This window comes from Pan troglodytes, chromosome 20, assembly GCF_028858775.2.
Source record: "Pan troglodytes isolate AG18354 chromosome 20, NHGRI_mPanTro3-v2.0_pri, whole genome shotgun sequence".
Classification (NCBI taxonomy): Eukaryota; Metazoa; Chordata; class Mammalia; order Primates; family Hominidae; genus Pan; species Pan troglodytes.
Genome location: NC_072418.2, coordinates 2,742,093 through 2,760,988, shown reverse-complemented (window position 1 = coordinate 2,760,988; position 18,896 = coordinate 2,742,093). Strand labels below are relative to the sequence as shown.

Below are 18,896 nucleotides of genomic sequence, written 5' to 3'. Positions count from 1 at the left end.
ATCCTTCCCATCATCCTTCTCCATCATCCTTCCCATCATCCTTCCCATCATCCTTCCCATCATCCTTCTCCACCATCCTTCCCACCATCCTTCCCATCATCCTTCCCATCATCCTTCTCCATCATCCTTCCCATCATCCTTCTCCATCATCCTTCCCATCATCCTTCCCATCATCCTTCCCATCATCCTTCTCCATCATCCTTCTCCATCATCCTTCCCATCATCCTTCCCATCATCCTTCCCATCATCCTTCCCACCATCCTTCCCATCATCCTTCTCCATCATCCTTCCCCATCATCCTTCCCATCATCCTTCTCCATCATCCTTCTCCATCATCCTTCCCACCATCCTTCCCATCATCCTTCCCATCATCCTTCTCCATCATCCTTCCCACCATCCTTCCCACCATCCTTCCCACCATCCTTCCCATCATCCTTCTCCATCATCCTTCCCCATCATCCTTCCCATCATCCTTCCCATCATCCTTCCCATCATCCTTCTCCATCATCCTTCCCATCATCCTTCCCATCATCCTTCCCCATCATCCTTCCCACCATCCTTCCCACCATCCTTCCCACCATCCTTCCCATCATCCTTCTCCATCATCCTTCCCCATCATCCTTCCCATCATCCTTCCCATCATCCTTCCCATCATCCTTCTCCATCATCCTTCCCATCATCCTTCCCATCATCCTTCTCCATCATCCTTCCCATCATCCTTCTCCATCATCCTTCCCATCATCCTTCCCATCATCCTTCTCCATCATCCTTCCCATCATCCTTCCCCATCATCCTTCCCATCATCCTTCCCATCATCCTTCCCATCATCCTTCCCATCATCCTTCTCCATCATCCTTCCCATCATCCTTCCCATCATCCTTCCCACCATCCTTCCCACCATCCTTCCCACCATCCTTCCCATCATCCTTCTCCATCATCCTTCCCCATCATCCTTCCCATCATCCTTCCCATCATCCTTCCCATCATCCTTCTCCATCATCCTTCCCATCATCCTTCCCATCATCCTTCCCATCATCCTTCCCATCATCCTTCCCCATCATCCTTCCCATCATCCTTCTCCATCATCCTTCCCATCATCCTTCTCCATCATCCTTCCCATCATCCTTCCCATCATCCTTCCCCATCATCTTTCCCATCATCCTTCTCCATCATCCTTCCCATCATCCTTCTCCATCATCCTTCCCATCATCCTTCTCCATCATCGTTCTCCATCATCATTCCCATCATCCTTCCCTATTATCCTTCCTGTCATCCATCCTCATCATCCTTCCCAGCATGTGACGCCCTCTCCCGGCACCGCCCACGTTTTGCTCTCCCAGATGTCACCAGAGGGCGCTCGTGAGCTCTGATTGGGACGCGTCCCTGCTCACACGTCACCCACGTCCCCACAGTCCACAGGCCGTGCAGGACCCGCCGCATCGGCTTCCTCCCGGCTCCTCTTCTCCTTGCTCACGCTGCTCCAGCTGCACGGGCCTCGTCGCTGTTTCTCCTACACACCAGGCAGGTCTTGCCCCAGGGCCTCTGTGCGTGCAGTTCCTGTCAGCCTGGAATGCGTCGCCCGCCTCCTGAGTTCGGCTTCTCCTCTGGTCTCTGCTGGAGCATGACCTTCTCCGCGAGGCTCCCGACCTCCCAGTTCACATCGCAGACGCTCACACCACCAACCACCCTGTGGCTGACCGTCACAGTTACTGCCTGAGACCGTCATTGCTGCAGTTACCACTGTACCGCCTGAGACCGTCATTATAAGACTGAACGAAGGGACGAACGTAGAAAATGATAACAAGAAACAAAGGAAACTTTTAAATAGACATGAAAACTTAAAAGTAACTATTTTAAAGGAAGGGCAACATGGGGAAGAAGAAGAGAGAAGGAAAGAGAGAAGAAGGGGCCGGGCGTGGCGGCTCACGCCTGTCATCCCAGCACTTTGGGAGGCGGAGGCAGGCGGATCACAAGGTCAGGAGATCGAGACCAGCCTGGCCAACATGGAGAAACCCCCGTTTCTACTAAAAATACAAAATTAGCCGGGCACGGTGGCTCACGCCTGTAATCCCAGCACTTTGGGAGGCGGAGGCGGAGGCAGGCGGATCACGAGGTCAGGAGATCGAGACCAGCCTGGCCAACATGGAGAAACCCCGTCTCTACTAAAAATACAAAATTAGCCGGGCGTGGTTGCGCACGCCTGTAATCCCAGCTACGCGAGAGGCTGAGGCAGGAGGATCACTTGAACCTGGGAGAGAGAGGTTGCAGTGAGCTGAGATTGCGCCACTGCACTCCAGCCTGGGCAACAAGGGTGAAACTCCATCCCCCCCGCCAAAAAAAAAAAAAAGAAAAAAAGAAGAAAAGGGCTCCCTGCTCCTAGTGAGCAAAGGCAGCTTCCTGAGCTTCTACAGCCCTTAGTATTTATTGGGTAACAAGAGCAGAGAGGAGGAGGTAACGATTGAGCAGCTGCTTAATTGATCACAGGTTCATATTGTTACTGACGGGCTTCAATTATGCCTAATCATAGGAAACATTTGTGCCTGGGTGGTGACGGCCCTCAGCAGCCCTTCTGCACGACGGACGCAGTTTGTCAGTTTGCCAACATTCTGCATTTATGAGAACAGTTTGCTGTTTACTCATGTAGCCCCCCAGTGGTATACCGAGTTGATCACGGCCCTCACTCTTTCGGCCTCCAACACCCCCTTCGCCCACGTTTCCTCCATAGCGCGACGTGCCCTCTGCACTCACGTAAGTTTCACTTATCTGCCTGCCTGTCTCCAAGGGAAAGGGAGGACGAGGAACTTGTGTGTTTTGTCCCCTCCCGTTTTCCCAGCACCTGAGCAGGGCCCGGCCCCAAATAAACACTGGCTGAATTCCTAATTACGGTGAGAACAAGGGTCTTGGGAGCACCGACGGAGTCACCTCCCAGGACACCCAGGCCGGGCAGTGACGTCCCTCGCATGCAGCCGGCAGCTGGGCGAGTGGACGTGGGACCAGCGTCCGGCCTCTCAGCCAGTCCAGCCTCCCTTTTTTTCACTGTTGGGATTTAGTCTCTTCTGTCGAGCAGGCAGGATTAAAATCAGGGCTCATCTGCATGGGTGTTGAATTCATTTGCATCTCATTTGCAAGCTCTTTGCTTGGCAGTTGCGACAAGCTCTGAGCTGAAGACAGAGTTGATAGAATCTGGTGCGATCAGATCAGAAGGGGACTGGAGGCTGGAGGGGCCCCAGCTCGTTCTGGCGAGGCTGCCGGCCCTCAGCGTCCTCCCAGCAACGCGCTGTCGGCTTGGCCGGCTTCCCATCCTGTCTTCCCTGTGTTAGCTTTTGGTTCCACCCCACGTAAAATGGGGAAACGGAGGCAGGTGGGGCCGAGTCCTGGCTGGGACCTGGTTGTAGGGTTCTGGCAGCCCAAGTCATAGAGGGGAAACTGTGTCAACTGGGGCCGAGTCCCGGCTGGAACCAAGTCTCTGGCTCTCTGCCTTTAGTGGCTGTCTGGTGTGGCCTGGACCTGGTGACCCGGATGTGAGGAGGGATGGGGTTGGGGGAACACCTTCCAGGCCACTGTCCCTTTAGCCCTGGGAGCCCCTGGGGTCCTGCACTTCGGCTGGTTTTGGTGAAGGAGCAGCTTTGGCCAAGGGAGGTTGGGGTCTTTCCTCCTCTCTCCCTCCTCGGCACCCATCCCTGCTGTGGCTCTGGAGTTGTGCTGCCTCTGGAAACCAGCAAATGGTGTGTCCAGGGTTGGGCGGTGACAGGGCCTGTGGGCTGGGGGCCCTCGTGACCGAGGAAGGGGCCAGCGAGAGTTGGTTTGCTGGCAGAGGCATCTCAGGTAGAGAGAGCTCAGGCAGAGGCCAAGGTGGAGACCATCTTAGGGGCTCGAGGGAGGGAAAGCAGGTCCGGATGGTCAGAGTAGAGCAGCAAAGGGGAAGGAGCAGGACGAGAGGACAGGGGGAGGTGGAGACGAGGCCGTGCAGGGCCTGCGTGCCGTGGCGTGGTGCATGTCTGCAGTCCCAGCTACTCGGGAGGCTGAGGCAGGAGAATGGCGTGAACCTGGGAGGCGGAGCTTGCAGTGAGCCGAGATCATGCCACTGCACTCCAGCCTGGGCGACAGAGCGAGACTCCGTGTCAAAAATAAATAAATACACAAATAAAAATAAAAATAAAGACCAGCTTTTTTGGGATGGGGAGGAGGCGTTCTTTTTTTCTCTTTTTTTTGATTTTGACGTGGAGTCTCGCTCTGTCACTCAGGCTGGAGTGCAGCGGTGTGATCTTGGCTCAGTGCAACCTCCACCTCCAGGGTTCAAGCGGGTTCAAGCGAGTCTCCTGCCTCAGCCTCCTGTGTGGCTGGGATTACAGACGTGCCCCACTGTGCCCAGCTAATTTTTTTATTTTTAATAGAGATGGGGTTTCACCATTGTGGCCGGGCTGGTCTCGAACTCCTGATCTCAAGTGATCCGCCTGCCTCGGCCTCCCAGAGTGCTGGGATTACAGGCATGAGCCACAGTGCCCGGCCAAGGGATTATTTCTACAGTTTTCAATATCATGGATTCTACTGTTATCTTTACAATCTTCCTTATACTTACTCTTGTTTTCCTAGCTTCTTAGGTGGAAACTTAGGCCCAGGCTGGAGTGCAGTGGCACAATCTTGGCTCACTGCAGCCTTGGCCTCCTTAGGCTCAAGTAATCCTCTCACCTCAGCCTCCTGAGTAGCTGGGATTACAGGCACACACCACCACTCCTGGCTGATTTTTGTATTTTTTGTAGAGATGGGGTTTCACCATGTTGCCTAGGCTGGTCTTGAACTCGTGAGCTGAAGCAATCTGCTTGCCTTGGCTTCCCAAAGTGCGGGGATTACAGGTGTGAGCCGCTGTGCCCAGCCTTCTTTTCTCGTATAAAAATTTAAAGCAACCATTTTCCCTCCAAGTACTTCTTTAACTGCATCCTACACAGTTTAATATGTTGATTTTTTATAGTCATTTAGTTTGAAAATTTTCTAACTTCCTTTGTGATGACTTCTTTGATGTGTGGGTTATTCAGAAGTATGTTGTTTAACTTCTAAATATATTTGGGGGATCCTGGATATCGTATTGTTGGTGATTTCTAGTTTAATTCCTTTTTCACCAGATAATATGCTCTGTAAGTTTCAAAAGTTTGATATGTACTAAGACTTGTTTTATGATCCTTTATGTAGACTATACCATTTTGATTAAAAAATTTTAAAACATGCAATACATTAAAATTACATTGCAGGGTGAAATGTATAATTGTATGGTATGTGAATTATATCAATAAAGCTGTTAAAGATGACACTGCAGGCCACGCACGGTGGCTTACGCTTGTAATCCCAGCACTTTGGGAGGCCGAGGTGTGTGGATCACCTGAGGTCAGGAGTTTGAAACCAGCCTGGCCAACATGATGAAACCCCATCTCTACTAAAAATACAAAAAATTGGCTGGGTGCGGTGGCTCATACCTGTAATCCTGGCACTTTGGGAGGCTGAGGCGGTTGGATCACAAGGTCAAGAGATCGAGACCATCCTGGCCAACGTGGTGAAACCCCGTCTCTACTAAAAATACAAAAAAATTAGCTGGACATGGTGGTGTGTGCCTGTAATTAGCTACTAAAAATACAAAAAAATTAGCTAGACGTGGTGGTGCATGCCTGTAATCCCAGCTACTCGGGAGGCTGAGGCAGAAGAATTTCTTGAACCCTGGAGGCGGAGGTTGCAGTGAGCCGAGATCGCGCCACTGCACTCCAGCCTGGGCGGGGGAGCAAGACTCTGTCTCAAAAAAAAAAAAAAAAAAAAATTAGCCAGGCGTGGCGAAACCCCATCTCTACTAAAAAATATAAAAATTAGTCAGGCGTGGTGGCGGGTGCCTGTAATCTCAGCTACTCAGGAGGCTGAGGCAGGATAATTGCATAAACCCGGGAGGCAGAGGTTGCAGTGAGCCGAGATCGCACCAGCGCACTCCAGGCTGGGTGACAGAGTGAGACTCTGTCTCAAAAAAAAAAAAAAAAATTACACTGCAAAAGGCTCCAAAAAATACAGAAACAAACAAGGAAGAGACAGGAAGGTGCATCTCATCTGGCAGTTTTCTGAGCCTCTTCTTGGAGCCTCACGCAGTGGTCGCCTTCAATGTATCAAAATCCATTGTGGTTTAAATCTCGGCGGCATCTGGGAGGCAGTGAGGACGGCTCTCACCTCCCCTCTGTCCTCGCCGCTGCCCCAGGGCCTCTGCACGGCTGCCTCCTCACCTGCTTTGGGACTGTTCAGTTTTACCTTCTCCGCGGGGCTCACCCGCACCCACACTGCTACCCTGGGCCCCAAACCTGTCTGCGTTTTCCCTCACGTTCAGTGCCTCCTCATACACCAGACTGTGTTCACTTATCACATTTACTGACGACTTTCCCTCTCCCATCCTGAGAACATCTCCTTTTTCGTCTGTTCGTGTCCAGTTCTCACCACCCCCAACAGAGGCTGGTACACAGTAGGTGCCCAGTACATGCTTTGGCAGGAATGAGTGACAGGATGAGGCAGTGAATGCTTCCTGGCTCAGAGCTGAAACTCCCAGAGTTGTGCACTTGCTGGATGACCTTGGGCTGTGCCTCAGTTTCCCCAGGTGTAGAAACGGGGCCACGCCACCCACGACCCCGCCAGGCCCTCCTGCTGCAAGGCTGTGGGTGTCATGTTTGCAGGTCTAGTTCCTTGGGGCCGGCCCTGGCCCCAGCTGCCCAGCTCTGCCGGCTCCCGGGAGACGCACTCTGCTGACACCGGACTCTTTCCTGGACCGTCCAGCCGCCTGGCCGACACTCGATCCCGGCCCCACTTCCAGGCCAGTGTCCGGCCGACCAGCCTGCCTCGGGCCAGGGCCCCACGACTCCCTGCTGCGGGACAAGGGGCCGTCTGTGCGGCTGTGGTCGTGGGAGGGTGTGGTGAGGCCGTGAAGGTGGGGACGGTGCCTGGGCCTGTGGCCGCCAGAGCTGCTGCGGCTCAGAAGTTAGCACCAGGCCCCGTGGGTGCTGTGGGGGCCATCGCCTGCCCACCATGGGAACCCTCAGCTGCGACCCCACCCCACGGCTGGCCACAGCCCCCCTTGGCCGGCGAGTGACGGAGGGCCAGATTCCGGAGAGCGGCCTGAGGAAGTCCTGTAGGACGGCCACCCTGGAGAACGGTGCGTGTCAGCCGCGGGGGATGGGTGGGACCCTTTCCTGCTCCACTCCCCCTACTTCTGGGGCTTCTGGAATGTTCTGGGAGCCCAGCAGGAGGCAGGAGTTTCAGGCAAGTCCTTGCCCTTCCCCAGACCTCAGTTTTCCTTCCGGCAGGATGGGTGTGGACACGGGGTTGCCATGAGCCCCGAGTATGTGTCTGTCCAACGGAAGCTGCGTGCTTTGCCAGCCGGGTCCCCTTCCAGGGGCTGTGGGTACAGCAGTGGGCAAAGCCACAGCGATCGTGCGGGAGACGCGGGGAGGTGGGAATATTTCCAGCGTGGCCCTCAGGGACGGGCGCCCTAGACAACGCGGGGCAGGGCGAGGGGCGCGTGTGCGGAGGCGGCTCTGCTGGGAGCCACATCCGCTGCTGGCCTCGGTGAGGGCCCAGGACGGGCCGCAGTTTCCTCACCCACAATTAGTGGCTGGAGTCAGGCCCCAAGCCAGGTCCTCGGGCTGGTTCTGTGGTCTCTCCTGATCCCTGTGGCATCGAGATTCTGCAGAAGCCACAACACATGGCGTCTGTGACCGTGTATCTCTGGGAGGCTCAGGCCTCAGTCTCCCCATCTGTGATCATGTATCTCTGCCTGGGCCTCAGTTTCCCCACCTGTGACCGTGTATCTCTGCCTGGGCCTCAGTTTCCCCACCTGTGACCATGTATCTCTGCCTGGGCCTCAGTTTCCCCATCTGTGACCATGTATCTCTGCCTGGGCCTCAGTTTCCCCATCTGTGACCATGTATCTCTGCCTGGGCCTCAGTCTCCCCATCTGTGACCGTGTATCTCTGGGAGGCTCAGGCCCCAGTCTCCCTGTCTGTGCCCCAGGGTGAGGGGGGCTGCTGTCCCCAGCTTTTCCTCTGTGATTCATGTCTGACTCACAATGCAGGCATCACATTTTGTCCCCGATGGGCAGCAGCCTCTTGCTCCCCGGGGCCCCCAATCCTCACCATGGAGGAAGAGGGGAACCCAGGCTAAGGCTCAGGAGCTGGGTCCAGGGCTCCTTCCTCAGAGAATCTGGGCCCAGGCGGTGACCTGAGGGCTTTGGGCTGCAGGCTCGGGGCCAGGCTTGTACGTCCTGCCGTCCACCGTGGGCTTCATCAACCACGACTGCACCAGGGTGGCCAGTCCTGCCTACTCGCTCGTCCGGAGGCCCAGTGAGGGTAAGGTGGGCGGGCGGGCGGCTGGAGGCTTCCCTGATCCTCCAGTCTCCCCCAGGAGCACTGATGGGTCTCCTTACCCCTTAGATCCAGGCCCCCAGTTAGTGCGGCAGGAAGCAGGCAGGGCTGGGCTGTACAACCTGCTCCACCTCCTACTTGCTGTGAGACCTCAGGCAAGCTGCTGTCCCTCTCTGTTTTTTCATTGATAAAGAGAATGGAAGGAGAAAGAGCGCAGTAGGGAGGTGAATACCTGTACCTGCCTTCCCGTGTTTGCAATTCCTTGCTGCTCGGACTCAGGCAAATTGCTTAAGTGCTTTGCAACTCAGTTTCTGTTAAAAGTTAACAACAGTAGGCCGGCGCGGTGGCTCATGCCTGTCATCCCAGCACTTAAGGAGGCTGAGACGGGCAGATCACGAGGTCAGGAGATCGAGACCATCCTGGCTAACGCAGTGAAACCCTGTCTCTACTAAAAAAGCAAAAAAATTAGCTGGGTGCGGTGGCTCACGCCTGTCATCCCAGCACTTCGGGAGGCCGAGATGGGCGGATCACAAGGTCAGGAGATCGAGACCATCCTGGCTAACGCAGTGAAACCCCGTCTCTACTAAAAATACCAAAGAAAAATTAGCCAGGCGTGGTGGCGGGCGCCTGTACTCCCAGCTACTCGGGAGGCTGAGGCAGGAGAATGGCGTGAAGCCGGGAGGCGGAGCTTGCGGTGAGCCGAGATGGCGCCTCTGCACTCCAGCCTGGGTGAAAGAGTGAGACTCTGTCTCTAAAAAGAAAAAAAAGAAAGTTAACAATAGTAACAAAAACATTAACGTAATATTAAAAATAATAACAGACTCCATACTGGCCTGTTGTAAGGATTAGATGCCTTTTTGAGATTCATTAAGTGAGGATTAAATGCTTTTAAAAGTAGCTGCAAAGCTGGGTGTGGTAGTGTGCACCTGTGGTCCCAGCTGCTGGGGAGGCCCAGGCAGGAGGATCACTTGAACCCAGGAGGTCGAGGCTGCAGTGAGCTATGATCGCACCACTGCACTCCAGCCTGGGCGACAGAGTGAGACCTCGTCTTAAAACAAATTTAGGGCCGGGCGCAGTGGCTCACGCCTGTCATCCCAGCACTTTGGGAGGCCAAGGCGGGTGAATCACGAGGTCAGGAGATCGAGACCATCCTGGCTAACATGGTGAAACCCCATCTCTACTAAAAATACAAAAAATTAGCCGGGCGTGGTTGCAGGCGCCTGTAGTCCCAGCTATTCGGGAGGCTGAGGCAGGAGAATGGCGTGAACCCGGGAGGCAGATGCTGCAGTGAGCCGAGATCACGCCATTGCACTCCAGCCTGGGCGACAGAGCGAGACTCCGTCTCAAAAAAAGAAAAGAAAAGAAAACAAAAACAAAAACAAATTTAAGAAAAAGAAAAAATAGTAAGTGCTCAGTAAACGTGTGCTGTCGGGTGTGAGGCTGAGCCCTGAGCCCCAGTTTCTCCACCATGAAGGTGGGGGCTCCCCGGGCCTGGCCCGTCTCACAGGGCTGTGGTGTATCTCTGTGGACATTCCCGGCTGCCTGCGGGAGGGCAGGCATGGGGTGGGCCGGCTCGCTGTGCCACGGGCTGGTGGCCTTGCCCCATGGTGCCTGCTCCTGTCTAGAACGGGCGCAGTGAAGCAGCTCCGGCGTGGACCCCGCCCGGCACCCAGGGAGCTGTTGGTGTTCATCAGTGGCGCTGCTGCCACGGGCCAGCAGGTCTCAGGGCTCCCAAATTCCATCCCTCCATTTTCTACCGCTGCTTCAAGGTCCCAGCTGGGCTGGGAGCGCGGTTGGAAGGGTCTTGTGTGGGGATTTGGACAGAGGCCTGCTGGGAGGGGCGGCTGGAGGAGGGGCAGGACAGCAGCCTGTTCTCAGCCTTCAGAATGAGCAAAAATCCCAGCCCACACTGGGACTCAGGAAGCTGCAAGGGGTCCCAGAATGCCAGTGAAGGCGTCAGCACCCCCTGTCCCCAGGACTGGCTTAAGAACTTAGCCTATGGGCCGGGCGTGGTGGCTCACGCCTGTAATCTCAGCACTTCGGGAGGCCGAGGCGGGTGGACCACGAGGTCAGGAGATCGAGACCATCCTGGCTAACATGGTGAAACCCCGTCTCTACTAAAAATACAAAAAAAAAAAATTAGCCGGGCATGGTGGCGGGCGCCTGTAGTCCCAGCTACTCGGGAGGCTGAGGCAGGAGAATGGCGTGAACCCGGGAGGCGGAGCTTGCAGTGAGCCGAGACTGTGCCACTGCACTCCAGCCTGGGTGACAGAGCGAGACTCCGTCGCAAAAAAAAAAAAAAAAAGAACTTAGCCTATGACCCAGACCGATCTGAGTTCCCAGGTTCAAATCCAGTCTCAGGACACCTCCTGGGCCCGAGAGAGCGTGGGGAGGCTGGTGGACTGGGGATCGTGCACACTTTGCTGAAGGCCCACGGTAGGCTTCTTGGAAGTGGAGCATGGGATCTGGGTTTTGTAGGATGAATAGGAGTTTGGTGGAGCCCCCAGAAGAACTGAACTCCAGGCAGAGCCTGCTTTGTAGGCTGAGGCCTTGAGATGAGTGATGTCATGATGAGCTGGGGTGTGTTCATTTCTCACGGGGCACTGAGCCAGGGGTTGGGGAGGGCAGAAGAAAAAGCTGGAAGGTTCCAGGTGCAGGGTAGAGGCCAAGGTCAGTGCTTCAGCATGGGGAGTCCTGATGGCCAAGCCCTGCACAGTGAGCACTTTGAGGCGAGTCTGTGGTCACGTGAGTGAGGCCCAGGCATCTGCGGATGGGCGATGGGATTATGACCAGGGATTTCTTTTTCTTTTTCTTTTTTTTTTGAGACTGAGTCTCACACTATCGCCCAGGCTGGAGTGCAGTGGCGCGATCTCGGCTCACGGCAACCTCTGCCTCCCGGGGTTCAAGTGATTCTCCAGCCTCAGCCTCCTGAGTAGCTGGGACTACAGGCGCCCACCACCACACCTGGCTAATTTTTTGTATTTTTAGTAGAGACGGGGTTTCACCCTGTTAGCCAGGATGGTCTCGATCTCCTGACCTTGTGATCCACCCACCTCGGCCTCCCAAAGTGCTGGGATTACAGGCGTGAGCCACTGTGCCTGGCCTCTTTTCTTTTTTTTGAGACTGAGTCTCACTCTGTCGCCCAGGCTGGAGTGCAGTGGTGCGATCTCGGCTCACTGCAAGCTCCACCTCCCGGGTTCAAGCAATTCTCCTGCCTCAGCCTCTTTGAATAGCTGGGATTACAGGCACCCGGCACCACGCTTGGCTAATTTTTGTATTTTTAGTAGAGACAGGGTTTCACCATATTGGCCAGGCTGGTCTCGAACTCGTGACCTCAGGTGATCCACCCGCCTCAGCCTCCCAAAGTGCTGGGATGACAGGCGTGAGCCACCGCACCCAGCCATGATCAAGGGTTTCTAATAAAAAATTAGTAGGGCGTGGTGGTGCATGCCTGTGGTCCCAGCGTTAGGAGGCTGAGGTGGGAGGATTGCTTGAGCCCAGGAGGTCGAGGCTGCAGTGAGCCATGAACCACTGCACTCTCCAGCCTGGGCGATTGAGTGAGACACTCCCTCAAAAAAAAAAAAAAAAAAAAAAAATCTCCCCAGCCTCTTCCAGTCCTGGGGGACTGTATTTGCCCAGGGCCTGGGGAAGGGGCTAAAAATAGACCCCCTCCCTCCTGCCAGTCTAACAAAGGATGAGGCTGTGGCTAAGGGTCAGTGATCACCCTTGGAGTCTGGCCAGTGAGCCTGCGTTGGGGACCACAGCATATGTGCAAGTACCTGTGCCTGTGGAGGGGAGGTCTGAAGCCGTGTCTGGGCCACACTGCGTGCCACGGACTCCTCAGGAGAGGGCAAAGGTTTGGATGACGTTTCGGGGAGGTCTGGAGCCGTGTCTGGGCCACACTGCGTGCCACGGACTCCTCAGGGGAGGGCGAAGGTGTAGATGACGTTTCCTCCCTCACCCGTGGCTCACTGCCACATGTACTGCGTGTGTGCACAGACGGTCTGTGGGGTCGTGAACACCGGTCACGCTGCTACACACAGGTGCCTGCGCATCTGTCACTGGTTGTGCTTTGGCGTGGCAATAATGGTGAAAGCAGCAAACGGTCCCAATCGCGAAGCGCAAGGCCACAGGATCACTCCCTTCTGTGGATCCTCTCACTTTTTGATTTTCTCAACATACTGATGAGGAAAATAGGCTTAGGATAAATAACTTGGCCAAGGTCACCAGCTCACAAGAGGCCCTGCTGGATTTGAACGTGGTCCAACGCCGAGCCCCTCTCTTAAGCATGCGACCTGCCAGGAAGTCGAAGCCCTGGTTCAGAGCCTACTCGCTCTTGTCACTCTTTATGTACGTTTTTTTTTTTCTTTTGAGACTCTGTCTTGCTCCGTCGCCCAGGCTGGAGTGCAGTGGCGCGATCACAGCTCACTGCAGCCTCAACCTCCCAGGCTCAAGTGATCCTCCCCCTTCAGCATTCCGAGGAGCTGGGACCCCAGGTGCATGTCAACATGTCTGGCTAAGTTTTAAATTTTTAGTAGAGATGGGATCTTGCTGTGTTGCCCATGCTGGTCTCAAAGTCCTGAGCTCAAGTGACCCTCCTGCCTCGGCCTCTGAAAGTGCTGGGATTACAGGTGTGCACCACCACACCCAGCCTAATTATGTCCAGTTCCAACAAACCCACGAGCTGGTTCTCCAGCCCACACCTGCGCAGAGGTTAGAGGGGCAGAGGTGGCTACAAACAGCAGCAGAGCAGAATCACTTTGATTGTGAGGAGACAGAGTCAGAGCAGAGACCTGAGGCACCCAGTTCAGGCAGCCACAACTCAGGGCCCCTGGGGTGACCCCTCCGAGATGGGACTGGGGTGGCCTCTGACCTGGTGGGAGTGTCTCGGGGCCAAGAGGGGCACTGAGGCCGGGCGGTGGGGCAGGCACTGTCTTCAGAATCACCCTCAGCACTCTGGGCTCCTCTCCCCAGCACCACCTCAGGACACCAGCCCGGGCCCCATCTACTTCTTGGACCCCAAAGTCACACGCTTTGGCCGCAGCTGCACCCCTGCCTACTCCATGCAGGGCCGGGCCAAGTCTCAGGGTGAGTACTGGAGCCAAGCAGCCGCACAAGGACCTGCTTTCCAGGGTCTCAGCGACTCTCCTGCCCTGTCCTCCCTCCCCGTCTTATCCTTGGAGTTCTTAGAATGCAGAGTCTTTGGAGTGATCAAATCCAAGGGACACGGAGGAGGGGCCGCCACTGCAGTGCCCACTGGGGCTGGGAGAACTGAATGAGTGAAGTGGGTCAGGATGACAGAGGCCCTGGGCACACATGGCCACAGAGGCAGCTGGCCTAGGTGTCAGGAGGTGAGAGGTGAATGGGGACTGTGGCAAATCGGCAGTGTCCTTCACAGGCACCCAACAGTTTGCCCGCACACCTGACGCACCTGCCTGACTCTATTCTCCCATCCACCTGCCCACTCACCCACCATCTATCCATCCACCCTCCACCCAACCATCTACCCACCCGTCCATCCACCCTCCACCAACCATCTATCCACCCATCCATCCACTCATCCATCCACCCACCCACCCAACCACCCACCCATCCATGTATCCACCTGCCCATCCACCCACCCACCCAACCACCCACCCATCCATGTATCCACCTGCCCATCCACCCTCCACCCAACCATCTATCCACCCGTCCATCCACTCATCCATCCACCCACCCACCCACCCATCCATCCATCTATCCACTCATCCTTCCACCCTCCACCCAACCATCTATCCACCCGTCCATACACTCATCCATCTACCCACCCACCCAACCACCCACCCATCCATCTATCCACCCGCCCATCCACCCTCCACCCAACCATCTATCCACCCGTCCATCCACCCTCCACCCAACCATCTATCCACCCGTCCATACACTCATCCATCCACCCACCCATCCATCTATCCACCCGCACATCCACCCTCCACCCAACCATCTATCCACCCGTCCATACACTCATCCATCCACCCACCCATCCATCTATCCACCCGCACATCCACCCTCCACCCAACCATCTATCCACCCGTCCATCCACTCATCCATCCACCCACCCACCCACCCATCCATCCATCCACCCATCCATCCACCCTCCACCCATCTATCCACCTGTCCATCCACCCTCCACCAACCATCTATCCACCCGTCCATCCACTCATCCATCCACCCACCCACCCAACCACCCACCCATCCATCTATCCACCCGCCCATCCACCCTCCACCCAACCATCTATCCACCCGCCCATCCACCCTCCACCCAACCATCTATCCACCCGTCCATCCACTCATCCATCCACCCACCCATCCATCTATCCACCCATCCTTCCACCCTCCACCCAACCATCTATCCACCCGTTCATACACTCATCCATCTACCCACCCACCCAACCACCCACCCATCCATCTATCCACCCGTCCATCCATCCTCCACCCAACCATCTATCCACCCGTCCATCCACTCATCCATCCACCCACCCACCCACCCACCCATCCATCTATCCACCCATCCTTCCACCATCCACCCAACCATCTATCCATCCATCAATCCACTCATCCATCCACCCACCCAACCATCCACCCACCCACTCATCCATCTATCCACCCATCCATCCACCCTCCACCCAACCATCTATCCACCCGTCCATCCACTCATCCATCCACCCACCCACCCACCCCTCCATCTATCCACCCATGCTTCTACCATCCACCCAAACATCTATCCATCCTTCAATCCACTCATCTATCCACCCACCTAGCATCCACCCTCCCAACCATCCACCCACCAACTCATCCATCTATCCACCCATCCATCCACCATCTACCTAACCATGTATCCACCCATCCATTCACTCATCCATCCACCCACCCACCCATCCAGCCATCTATCCACCCATCCATCCACCATCTGCCTAACCTTGTATCCACCCATCCATTCACTCATCCATCCACCCACCCACCCATCTATCCACCCATCCATCCACCCTCCACCCAACCATCTATCCACCCATCCATCCACTCATCCATCCACCCACCCACCCACCCACCCATCCATCTATCCACCCATCCATCCACCATCTACCTAACCATCTATCCACCCATCCATCCACTCATCCATCCACCCACCCGCCCACCCACCCATCCATCCACCATCCACCCAACCATCTATCCACCCATCCATCTACCATCTACCTAACCATGTATCCACCCATCCATCCATTCACTCATCCATCCACCCACCCACCCACCCATCTATTCACCCATCCATTCACCCTGCACCCAACCATCCATCCACCCACCCATCCACCCACCCATCCATCTATCCACCCATCCTTCCAGCATCCACCCAACCATCTATCCATCCATCAATCCACTCATCCATCCACCCACCCAACCATCCACCCATCCACGCATCCATCTATCCACCCATCCATCCACCCACCCATCCACCCACCCATCCATCCATCTATTCACACATCCATCCACCATCCACCCACCCACTCATCCATCCACCCACCTACCCATCTGTCCAGCTATCCACCCACCCACCCATCTATCCACCTACCCATCCATCTGTCCATCCTTTCACCTACCCACTCATTCATCTATCCACCCACCCACCCACACAACCATCTATCTACCCATCCATCTACCCACCCACTCATCCCTCCACCCACCCATCCATCCACACACCCATCCACACACCGACCTGCACCCATCCACCCACCCACCTGCCTGCCCATCTACCTATCCACTCATCCATCTATCCAACCACCCACCTACCCATCTATCCACTCACCCATCCAGCCAACCATTCACCCATCCACTCACCCATCCACCCACCCACCCATCTATCCACCCACCCACTCATCCATCCAACCATCTACTCATTCACCTACCCATCAATCCACACACCCATCCACCCGCCCATCCAACCACATACCCATCCATCCACCCATCCACCTACCCATTCATCCATCCACTCACTCATCCATCCATCCATCTACACATCCATCCATCCCCCATCCACCCACTCATCTATCCATCCATCCATCCATCCATCCACCCATCCACCCGCCCCTCCTTCCACCATCCACCCAACATTCTATCCACCCATCCATCCACTCATCCATTGACCCACCTAGCATCCACCCACCCAGCCATCCACCCACCCACCCATCCATCCATCCACTCATCAACCCATCCATCCATCCATCCATCCACCCACTCACCCATCCACCTATCTATCCATCCTTCCACCCATCCATCCATCCATCCATCATCTATCCACCCATCCACTCACTCATCCATCCATCCATCCACCCACCCTCCCACCCATTCAGCCACCCACCTACCCACTCATCTATGAATCCTTCCTTTTTTCCTTCTACCTATCAACCATTCCATCCATCCATCCATCCATCATCCACTCATCCATCCATCATCCACTCATCCATCCATTTACAAATCCCTTCATGAACCATTCACTCCCCGCTCAACCACTCACCTCCTACCTATCCTGTTCACCCATCATCTCAGACAGTCAACTGCTGGAGAGTTGGAGTAGATTTGACATGCCTTCCTTTTTATGGGGTCCCAGTCTGGTGGGGCAGTTAGATGCAGGTGCAGACCATCCCACCTCAGTGTGCTCACGTCTGGAGAGAGGGGAAAACCCAGGCTGCGGGGCTCAGGAAGGGCTGTGAGGGCTCTACCCTGGATGGTCTGGGGAAGGCAGCAGGGAGGAGGGGTGGAAAATGAAGGCATGCTTGGCCCTGGGTCCAGCTTGGGCAAAGTCCTGGAGGCTTGAAACACAGACCATGTGTATGGAGGATGGGGAAGGGAGAGAAAGGCACCCGGGCTGCTTGAGAATCGTTGTGAGCTCGAGGGTGCATGTGGGCCATGGGGAGCCAGGCTGGGTCTCTCGGCAGGTGAGGACATCAGTGCCACCTTTCCTTCCCCACTCTCTCAGGTCCGGAGGTGACGCCAGGCCCTGGGGCCTACAGCCCAGAGAAGGTGCCCCCTGTGTGCCATCGGACACCGCCGGCTTTCACCCTGGGCTGCCGCCTCCCCCTGAAGCCCCTGGACACCTCAGCCCCTGCCCCTAATGCCTACACCATGCCCCCTCTGTGGGGCTCACAGATCTTCACCAAGCCCAGCAGCCCCAGCTACACGGTGGTGGGCCGCACACCCCCCGCCCGCCCCCCGCAGGATCCTGCTGAGATACCAGGCCCGGGCCAGTACGACAGCCCGGACGCAAACACCTACCGCCAGCGCCTGCCTGCCTTCACCATGCTGGGGCGGCCCCGGGCCCCGCGACCCCTGGAGGAGACCCCCGGCCCTGGCGCCCACTGCCCAGAGCAGGTCACCGTGAACAAAGCCAGGGCTCCAGCGTTCTCTATGGGCATCCGCCACTCGAAACGGGCCAGCACCATGGCCGCCACCACGCCCTCCCGGCCTGCGGGGCACAGGCTGCCCGGCCGCTGCTGCTAGGCCAGGCCTGTTTCCCACACAGTGAACGGGGGCTGGCGGGCCTCTCCTGGGGCCTGGCTTTGGCTGGAGGGGCTAGAAGGCGAGAGGGGCTGGGAAAGGAGTCTTCCCTCCCCTTTCCTGAACTGTCCAGGTCCTTCTAGGACACCTGATCCTTCCAGTCCCTGGGGGCTGTGACCCATGGCCCTGTGCAGGGTGCAGGGTGAGTCTCCTTCCAGTGCCCCAGTTTCTTCTAGGTCACGCCAGGCCAGGCCAGGCCAGGCTGGGAAAGGGACACCTTCTGGCCCTCCCCAGTAGCTGGCTGGAGATGGAGCTTCCTGTGTCCCAGAACTCGGCGTCCAGCCCCACTAGGGCCTAGGTCCCCATCACAGCTTGGGTTAGCTCTGGTCCCAGCCCAAACTCAGGCTGGAGGCAGCCCCGAGGCCTGTGCCTTTCCCACTCCACCTTCTACAGTTGCTTAGCCAATAAACCTTTCCTGGGCTGGAGAGCTGTCAGCATCACATGTGCTTACTCATTTAACGTGTCTTTTTTTTTTTTTTTTTGAGACGGAGTCTCGCACTCCCGCCCAGACTGAAGTGCAGTGGCGCGATCTTGGCTCACTGCAAGCTCCGCCTCCCGGGTTCACGCCATTCTCCTGCCTCAGCCTCCCGAGTAGCTGGGACTACAGGCGCCCGCCACCACGCCCCGCTAACTTTTTGTATTTTTAGTAGAGATGGGGTTTCACCATGCTAGCCAGGATGGTCTCGATCTTCTGACCTTGTGATCCTCCTGCCTTGGCCTCCCAAAGTGCTGGGATTACAGGCATGAGCCACCGAGCCCGGCCTTAACGTGTCTATTGATGTCACAGAAAAGAGACCCGAACGCCGCCCTCCAGAGCCAGACCCGTAGCCCTCCAGTGCCCAGGGGGTCTGAGAGACCAGAAGAGAGACCCAGGGCAAGGGGAGGCTGGAGGTGGAGCCAAGCTTTTGAGTAGGCAGCCAGGTAGGCTTCCTGGAA

General features: G+C 56.2%; 1 protein-coding gene across 2 annotated transcripts in view; it reads left to right on the top strand.

Annotated features, from left to right (window-relative positions):
• The window catches only part of CIMAP1D (CIMAP1 family member D), a 32,948-nt gene extending 14,548 nt beyond the window's left edge, over positions 1 to 18,400 (top strand). The window contains exons 1-4 of one of the 2 annotated variants that reach the window (XM_024351395.3): positions 5,794 to 7,168; positions 8,253 to 8,360; positions 13,350 to 13,463; positions 17,383 to 18,400. In XM_024351395.3, the coding sequence (XP_024207163.1) occupies positions 7,042 to 7,168; positions 8,253 to 8,360; positions 13,350 to 13,463; positions 17,383 to 17,903 (870 nt within the window). In that variant the 5' untranslated portion in view covers positions 5,794 to 7,041 and the 3' untranslated portion in view covers positions 17,904 to 18,400. Of the gene's footprint in view, positions 1 to 5,793; positions 7,169 to 8,252; positions 8,361 to 13,349; positions 13,464 to 17,382 lie in introns of those variants that run through there. The other variant, XM_054672824.2, reaches the window with a different exon arrangement.
• The last annotated feature ends 496 nt before the right edge of the window (positions 18,401 to 18,896 follow it).